The sequence below is a fragment of the Phallusia mammillata genome, chromosome 6, assembly GCF_965637545.1.
Source record: "Phallusia mammillata chromosome 6, kaPhaMamm4.hap1.1, whole genome shotgun sequence".
Lineage (NCBI taxonomy): Eukaryota > Metazoa > Chordata > Ascidiacea > Phlebobranchia > Ascidiidae > Phallusia > Phallusia mammillata.
In genome coordinates this window covers 9,032,233-9,041,868 of record NC_137257.1, presented here as the reverse complement: position 1 = coordinate 9,041,868, position 9,636 = coordinate 9,032,233, and the positions used below count along the sequence as shown (strand labels likewise).

At 39.0% G+C, this 9,636-nt stretch overlaps 1 protein-coding gene across 1 annotated transcript; it reads left to right on the top strand.

Annotated features, from left to right (window-relative positions):
- Positions 1-491: 491 nt before the first annotated feature.
- Positions 492-7,533, top strand: LOC145234074 (NACHT, LRR and PYD domains-containing protein 12-like). The gene is made up of 11 exons (XM_080098852.1): positions 492-685; positions 898-1,009; positions 1,144-2,930; positions 3,001-3,162; positions 3,472-3,636; positions 3,755-3,916; positions 4,629-4,790; positions 5,913-6,074; positions 6,413-6,574; positions 6,761-6,919; positions 7,002-7,533. Exons 1-11 carry the CDS (start codon positions 614-616, stop codon positions 7,032-7,034), a joined length of 3,138 nt encoding a protein of 1,045 aa, XP_079954978.1. The 5' UTR covers positions 492-613; the 3' UTR covers positions 7,035-7,533.
- Positions 7,534-9,636: the final 2,103 nt, after the last annotated feature.

Sequence of the window (9,636 nt, the reverse complement as noted above, 5' to 3'; positions counted from 1 at the left end):
TTATCGCGATGGTGGCCTAATAAACACACACGCCGTAGGGAAACAAAGACATATACCGCTTTACTGGCCCGCGCGGTTTAGAATGTAAATGAACACAGCGAATTGTGAAAGCAGAGTGTCATACAGCAGCCAAAACAACGGACCATAACAGACACTTCGCTCCCATCGAAAGGAAACCTGCCGGGGAAATTCCACACGGTTCACTCAGACGCTCTAATAAGCTACCAAGGACGAAACCATAAATTTGAGCAGTTAAAAGACAGTCGTTACTTGCGAACGCTGTAGTAAACACCGTGAAGCTGTTTGTATTCAGGAATTTGTGTTTATGGCACATAGTTAGAATTATATCAGGGCGGTTTACGTGGAATTTAAAAACCATCGGAAATACATAACCGTGTCAGAGAATTTTCTCCACCACTCTAGAATGTCTCTACATTATCTCTTGTTGTATTACTAAACTAATATATATAGCGCTTCTTTTTCACAGCAAAGTGAACACATACTTGCTAAGCTAATTTCGACAAAGTTATCACCTTGAAGTTGCAAAACGAGACCGCCAGCTCACTTGAAGAAAAGTTGAAACAGAACTGGAACAGGCAAATTGCCACCACATATGGGTTCAAATCAATCGAAACTTGAAAGTTCGACCTGTGTTGGGACGTCAGTTGATCCTCTGCATAAAAAAGTGAGCTTTGTACCTTCTAATGCATTGTTGTAAACATCGGTACACTCTGTTTACTAAAACATAGGTTAAACAACTTCAAAGTTATTTAAAGTTGGTCTGGTGCACAATACTTATGGAGGTGAGTGTAGCTTCCCCGAATTATGTACATTTTATGCAGGCAATTTTACACGCACTTGACTGGAATTATAATGTTATACGTTGTCTTTTTGCAGGCCCGCTACCAAATTTGTGGTTCGAGCGTTTGTTTTGGTGACGTACATCAGAACTTCTACAATCCGTTGCCACAACAACAGCAACAAGAACAAAAAGATGAAACAAACTTGTGTAAGTTCAAGTTCAGGACATCAAGCAATGTATTTTACACGTTACGTTGATCAGTAATGCCTTAAACCTATGTTGTATACACAATGAAACAATATGCTTTGACATTCATCACAACAGGGTAATCTTATTTACAGTTCAAAAATTGCAACAAGCTACCGCATCTAAACTAGAGGAAGTAATCGGTACCCAAGATGGCCAACCGGTTCCACTTGATGTGGTCCATGAAACAGAACCCGGTCCGGAAGAATTCGGGACTCTCGGAACGTACCAGACCCAAATAAATCACCATCAACGACACCTTAATGCGAATGAAGTGTTTCAGGCGTCCAAGGAAGCTGCCAGCGCCGATGCAGAAGCTTACTGCATTAACAACGAAGCAAAAAATCACTTTGTGCGTCGCCATGGCAATGTGGTTGGTGTCGTCGGAATTGCTGGCATAGGCAAGACTACGTTTGCCAAGCAATTCTTGAAAGAGACTAATGAGGATAGTCGAAACGATGAAAGTTTAAAATTCTTCGTATCCTTAAGGGACTTTGACTTTGACCGAGAAATCAGTGTGCTTCAGTTCTTGTTAAAGTCCTCCACTTTCCTATGGAAGTACAAATCCGAACTTGACGCAGCATGCCTAGAAAAAATCGCTGATTCATCGTCGGTGCTCATAGTCATGGATGGATTGGACGAGGCAAGAATCCAAACTGCATCGTCAACATGTCCCGTTATGTCTCTTTATGAACGCGCAAAGCCAGATGTAATCCTGAAGAACCTTTTGTCGGGCAACATACTCCCGAAAGCAAAAAAGATGCTTGTTTCCCGCCCAGGGGCTTACCAGAGCCTTCATCCAGAATACAAACCTCGATTTACAGTCAAAGTCGTTGGTTTGGATGAAAATTCTCAGCAGCTTCTGTGCATGAGAATATGTCCAAGCATACAAAGCCTTAGCACACTACAGATGCGACTGTTTGCAAACCCAACGGCAAAAGCACTCTGCTTTATACCCATGTTTTGCAAACTTATCACGTCGTATGCTTTGCGGTTTGATTCTGGTACCGATGTGGTATCAATTGCGGATGTCTTTACTTCCTTTGTACTAGATGTAGTCAAGTCGCAACATTTTAATGGGGAACTTGACGACGTGCTGAAACTTGCGGAGCTCGCGTACGAAGGAATGATACGAGATAAATTCATGTTTGATATAAGCGACCTAAAGGCATGTGGTATATCTGCTGAATGCCTTGAGACCTTCATTAACCTACAGGTGTCTATGAGCCATAGCCAGGTGCGCGTCCTTGATGGCGAAAAGAGGTATTATTTTTCGCATCTCACTTGGCAGGAATACTTCTCTGCAATATATATCATGTTTGTTGCAAAGCAAAAGGCTTGGAAAGAAACAGTCTTGGCTAACACGAACGACCGTTGGGAAATGGTACAACGATTTCTGTATGGCTTCTTAAATGCGAAGGTAGAACGAAAACTGTCCAATATTTTTCCGAGCATCTTGAAGCAAGATCTTGGCGAAAAAAGACAAGAATTGATGTCTTTTTGCACCAACATGGCAAAAGAATACAAAGAAACTGCAGAAACCGACTTCAAGGAACCGCTAACGGATATTTACAGTCTTCAACACATGGCAGCCGTTGCTAAGTTCAAACACAGGCCGGTGGACACAACACTACCTAAGCTTTGCCATTTTTGCAACGAGGCTAAGGATGAGGTCGTCACTGCAACGGTAAGCAATGCTCTTCCAAAGACTATTCTGCTCTCCAGAAGAATCCTCCCAAGTGACGTAGCCAGCTTGTGTCACGTCCTCGAAGCTTCCACCAATCCCATCGCCATAAATGTTGGCATGTATTCTGAGCCGGCATTCTTTGGAGGCAAAAGTTTGACGATGTTTCTGCAAACTATCGCAGATTCTCCGCACATGGTAAATAGCGTTTATTGTTTCTTATGTTTTGGATGCGGCGTATTAAGTTATATTGTTTTTATCGATGCAGTTACGAAAATTTCACATATGTGACTTTATACTGAGCGACTACGAAGTCCAACTTTTGAGCAAATGTCTTCCGTACATCACTGAGCTGACTCTACGCAACTGCTATCTTTCTTCAAGTCAATTTCGGACACTATTCACAGACTTCAGAAAAAGAACGATTCCAGTAAGTAAAGTAAAAAAAGAGGTGCAAAAGTCATGGGAAACTATTTTCCACACAGCAAACATTGTTAACAGTTTTGCTTAAATAAATTTCAAATTTAGCAGACGAATATGGTTTAAGCTACAGACAGTGCACACTTTTTTTTCTATAAGGACTCATCGGATTGGCTAGAGTAGCTATACCGTATGAGTCGAAACAGTGTGCACTGTTTACAGCTTAACATTTACTGGCCTGATGCTTTTACAACATGGTGTTTAAAATCTGTACAATTTCCTCTCACTAACCACAAAAACAAGCGTGTTTACTTTACAGATGACTCTGCTTGATCTGAGCGAAAACAGCTCCTTAAAGCTCTGTGATTGGAAACTTCTGTGTGAAAACTTGCACCTGGTAGAGCGGCTGACTTTGGTAAACTGCAATCTCACGGCAGAGATTGTAGAATGCTTTGCCGAAACTATCACCGCCCTCCATTTACCGGCAAGTTACATAGAGAACGGTGTATCAAATTATCAATACAGTTTAATTTACGCTTTTCAAACAAAATCGTATTCGCAACAAATGAGTACTTTTTGGCTAATTATAAAAATATACGCAGATGGATTGGCTTGACCTCAGCGAAAACCGCATGGACAAGCTGTCTCTTGCTTATCTATCCATATGCTTGCACAACATTCGCCAGCTACACTTGTGCGGGTGCAATGTTACAGGGGATGACGTAGAGATTCTGTGTGACGCAGTCGCCCACCTGCTGAAGCCGGTAAGCATACCTAAACCGTTTTTTTACGCAAAGACGAGTGCAACATGAGAGTAGCGCTTTGAATGCGAAACGAGATTATACCTTTATTTGTTTTGAAACTACGCCCAAATAAGTCATAATTGGGGTATCATGTATTCCTTTGGTTTGCAAGCGTTTAAAGTCCATTTATTGATGATACTGATTGATGATATTTAGTTGTGTTGCTTAAGCATATGAAGATAAACAGAATAAGAAACAAACTTACGATAGCATTGCTGTATGGGACTCTCCTACAAGCAATGATGGCTTCGGATATTTTAGAACCAACGCACAAACAAACCAGGCCCACTGATAAGATGCTATTTACGTGGACCAAAAGCAGAAAATATTTGCTTAGCCACACGGTTTAATTAGGGTTGACTTATAGGCACGTAATATGTCATTGTGTCCTTCTGTAGCCTAGATGTCCAGCTTTAAAGTACCCGGGATTTTAAACAACTGCGTTGCTTGTTCTAAACCGAATTATAATTTTGGTGGGATTATACATATGCCATCACAGTAAAATATATTTATGCATAAAAAGGATTTGAAAAATAAACTTTAGTAATTTTTTGGGTCCTAACAAGGTGAAATGCTGGATTTCACCTAGCTTGACAACACTAATTTTTTGTTAACATGCTTTTGTATGCCGTGCAAACATTAAAAGTTATCTGAAAACGTCATGTTAATACAGATGCAGCTACTTTCACTCAATGGCAATCCTCTCGAATCACGAGGTGCTTTGGAAATTTCCCGATGCGTGGGGAAAGTCGAACGTCTGCTGCTAGGACAATGCAACGTTCCAGGAACAATAATGGAAATTTTGGCTTCGGCTATTTCAAGCCTAGACACCCCGGTATGAATTAAGTCACGCGTGCAAATCTCTTTATAGTGGAATAAATATGACACAATCCAGCCACTTAGAACTACGAAATAGCGAGTGACATTTTGGTAACCCCGTGAAAGTCATGTGACAAAAAGTTTTCAGAGAGCATAGCTTGGTAAGGTTTGTAATTTTTTTATCCAACAAAATTGAAAATAATCTGCAGTTGAAATTAGTACCACAATGTTCCAGTCAGCACTGCATTAGTACAACCTTGCCCAACCTAAACCTTTGTAGGGATTATTTCTCCCTTAATGCATACCGCATTATCTGTTAGGTCAACCACCCAACAGTTGTTGAATTACCAACCGCTAGATAAATACAAACTCGAAGTCGTTTCGTGGAAAAACCAAGCATCGCCTCTATTCCAACCCAGCCCAAACCATGTAGTGGTGCCCATCCAATGCTGTGACTTAGGCCCGGAAATTCTTGACTGGTGTGTTAGTGTGTACAGACTCCCAAATACGAGAAAATGCCTGCTGTTTACGACCCAGAAACGTTTAGAGCCCGTTCATTGTAATGTGTGCTTTCCGTCTACTTCGCAAACATTTGACGTCAATCAGTCCCCGCCATAATGTATCAATCGATGCCTTTTTACACGATTTGTCTTAAGCGTAGACTTATTTTTAAAAGCGGACTGAATAATTACAGGAAAAGGCGTGTTTACTACCTTTAAATGTACAGACTTATTTAATAAAATGTTAAACAGCGGGTCTTGTTTTGACTAAACGAATGTCAACAAATTGAACATTGACGACTTAGGCGTTGAATTTACATGCTAGTAAATATGGTGTTTCTACCAACAGCATGTTTGTGTGGTGTAACTTAAACATACAAACGTTTTCTAACAAATGTAATAATAAACATTACTGCCAAAGTACTGGTGTATATAGAATACATCTTTGGCAGTAATGTTTATGATTAAATTACTTTTCAAGTCCGTGTATAGTGTTCTTAGGTATACTATCAAATCTATCCATGTATAGTGTTCTTAAGTATACTATCAAATATATCCAGCACCATCACAAGCAATTAGTTCCACATTTACGTACAAACTTACACAAGATTTTTAAAGTTGAATATACCTTACCGCAGATGGTCATGTTCAACGTAAGTGCAAACCCGCTAGGTCGGGAGGGAATCCAAAATTTGTCAGTTTGTGTCCATAACATCCAAGAACTTTGGATTCGAAAGTGTGACGTCACAGGGAGGGACCTTGAACCGCTGACGGTCGCCATAGCAACGCGATCAACTCCTGTAAGTAGTCCTGGAATGAAATACAATTTTTCAGAACACTGTCCAAGTGAAGTTTTAGTGACATGTTTTATGAAGAGAACCTTATTAAAAGTTGAATTTAAAAAATGTACTTATAAATGTTTAATGGTGAAAAATGAAAATAACGGCCCAAATTGACATAAAAAGCGACGTTTCGCTTGAATTATAAAGCATGTCGTTTTTTATGTCTATTTTGTCCGTTATTTTCACCAATAAACTTATGAACAGATCCGTATATAGTGCTACTTTAATTGTATAATCTCACAACGTATATGTGTGTACATAGTTCACTTCATTAAACCACAAATGTTTACTTTTAGATGGAATGGTTGCGGTTTTCGGCTGTAGAACTTGGCCAAGAAGGGGCTGACAACATTGCAAAATGCGTGTTTAACATTCGATGTCTGTCGATATGCAACTGCGCCATCCAGCGGAACGACATACTAGGTTTCTTTGATTCCGTTGCGCAACTATCATCCCCGGTATGTGTAAAAATTGCATTAATTTGCCTTTAGTTACAGTTTTTTTATAGGCTATCTTTTAATAACATACTGTCATCTTTTTTGACGTCACTTTTACAGCGAAAAAGAGCAAGTGATAAACAGGAATAAACATGCCTGTACTTCTATGTAGTCCTCACTACAGATTTGTTTCTATCTACTATATAGATGGATTTTCTGAACATAAGCGACAACTTGCTTGCCGATCAAGTGAGCAGTGGTTTATCAAAATGTCTCCACAACATCAAGTATTTGTGGATGCACGGATGCGGGTTCTCTAAGTCTGGAGTTGAGCAAGTAAAGGAAGCAGCAAACTGCCTTGACCAAGTGAGTTTGTACTTTATATCTGTTCTTGCTGTTAATTAAAAAAATAAACTGTAGTTAATCACAAGCTTTAATTTGTGTGCAGCCAACCAAAATTTATGGACTCGATATGCAATAAGTATCAACGCCACAACTTCCTGCTTTGGATCCTTTGTACTGTCGTTTTTTTCCAACATTGTTCTTGCAAACAAAACCATGCTTTTATATTGCTTTATACGTACACTATTTCACAAACACTGTTATTTATTTATTTGTGTACTTGCCGATATTTACACACTTTCCTACACTAATCTTAACCTAGTTTTGAACATAAAACATCGGGTATTTTTGCACTTCAGGGTAAATCTTAGCCCAAAACCATTAACATTTACATTCGGTCCCTTAACATTTAAGTCGCAAGTCAGGTGGCATGAATCTCAATTCAAATTAGCAAGTGGTAAATTACTAGAGTTGAAGGACAATTTAAAACCTTGTTATATTGTCAAAAATGAATTCAAATTTTAAAGAGTTAAACCATGATTGCAGGCATCGAATACAACACTTTTGCTTTCAAGACATGTGTTGCCAAGTGTCTTTTCATTTGTGTGAGTTTTTTTGCAATAAACCAGCGCTTTTAAACTCAAGTACTTTTATCCTCGGCTTTCCACATGTAAATAAGCTGCGAATGCAGCATTCAAACCAAAGTTATTTCACTTACCGTTCAAATGTAATTGAAAAACCTCCTCTACACTGCAATATTGAATAGGTTACTCTAAAGAACCTCCAGCAATAGTTTAAAAATGCCTCTAATAACAACAAGAAACAGACCACAAGTATGCCTTGTTCCAGATTAGAAGTCAAATTGTTACGTCACAGGCGTGGTTATCACCATCATTGGCAAAGGCGCTTACAGAGAAAAAGGTAGCTGCACTAGCAGTCCACTTGACTAATATTGAGGATCCGCTTGCTGTACTGATTGTTTGTTTTCATTTTCAAAATATCTATTGGATTAGTTACAACTACTCATGGACCCATATTGTACTCCAAAAACAATGTTTTAACATCCAATGATAAGGTAAGTATAAAAATAGTTGTGATAGTTTGCAGGCACAGCAAAAAACTCTAATAGACAATATGTGTCAAAGTTGCATGGTGGTACTTTGACTTAAAAATAGCAGCTTGTTGTATACACATTTACTATGTGCTATGATTATGATAGTTTACTTTAGAATATACCCTAAGGCAGTGGTTCTTAACCTTTTTTCCTTGCTGCACCCCTTTCAAATCACTAACCAATTTTCGCACCCACTGGGTTTTTGTATTTATATAGAATAGACCAGCGGTTCTCAAACTGGGGTCCGCGGTCCTTTAGGGGCCTGTGAGGCAATTTGGGGGGACCGCGAAAAGGTTGAAGTAATTGCATAATCTTATTTTGCGCCAGTTTGTGCCACTAAATAAGTTTAAATCAAAGTAGAATTAGGAATCGACTGTCCCCAATTGCTAAACAATAGCCTTTATTGCATAAAAACTGACAAAAATGCAATTGTTGGCACACAATCATATTGTCTTTTGTTTTGTTTGTGATGTCACAAGCTGTCTTTGGATCCGTGTTGAGGGCAATTTTGCATAACTAGCTAAAATCCTGCAATCAACCTTCGTTTTTTCTGAAATACACATTCAGGCTTAAGGACCGCGAGCCCCTGAAACAATGGCAAAGGGACCGTTTTGAAAAAATAATGAAAAAGTTTGAAAACCACTGGAATAGACCTAACCAACCTTAATGATTCAGCATCCCCGCACCCCCTAGGAACAGTTCTCGCACCCCTGGTTAAGAACCCCTGCCCTAAGGCTTTTTGTCACTCGGTTCTATCACAAAAGTCATATTTTTCAGCCGGACCCCGAAGATCGGTAGTTCAGATAAGATGCATTGACAGTAACCAGTAATGCTAACTGGTAATGCTAATCTCATAAAATTTTCTATCCTATAGAGGCGATTTTCTATTTTCCTTAGAGGCGATTCTATAGAACCAGTGCGAACCGACTGAATGCCACCACTGGGGTTACTTCATTGGTAGGTTTCAGTCATTCAATCGATTGTTTCTACGGTATACTTAGATCCAATATGCTGCCGTAGTCCATGCAAAAATGATGGCAACCAAAAACAATGTTTTATTTAATAAGGGAATTAGAATTTATATGACTGTTGTTGTGTTTTTTTTACAAATTTTTTATTACTGCCTGATTTTATCCATGTACCAAATCAAAGCGGGTAGTGTTGATAGTGTGTGCTCTCGAGTTGTCGGTAGATGGCGTCAGACGTCTGAAATCATGGCTTTTTTTACAGTAGCGTATGAAGAGCAAAATATAGTGCATAAAGAACCAGCGATTCGTTTGACGCTATTTTCAACAGGTTTTGCATAATTATGCTTGCAAATAATGTGGTATATAACAAAATAATTTGATTGCATGTAGTTGAGATGCATGTTAAAGACGATCCCTTACAAAACATATTAAAGAATAAACATTATAAGTTGATAGTTTTTGAGGAAAACTGTCTGTGTTGTATTATGCGGACAATTTCAAGTTGTTGCATTGTTTTTACACTTAGGCTATTTGTTTTTACCCAAGTCATTACGGTTTGTTGTCTGGTGCTTTGGACGCAGATATCATTTCACTACCCCTTCAAGCTGGACCTGATTATTTAACAACAACTGATTAGGGTCTAAGTTTGGTTAGTTTGC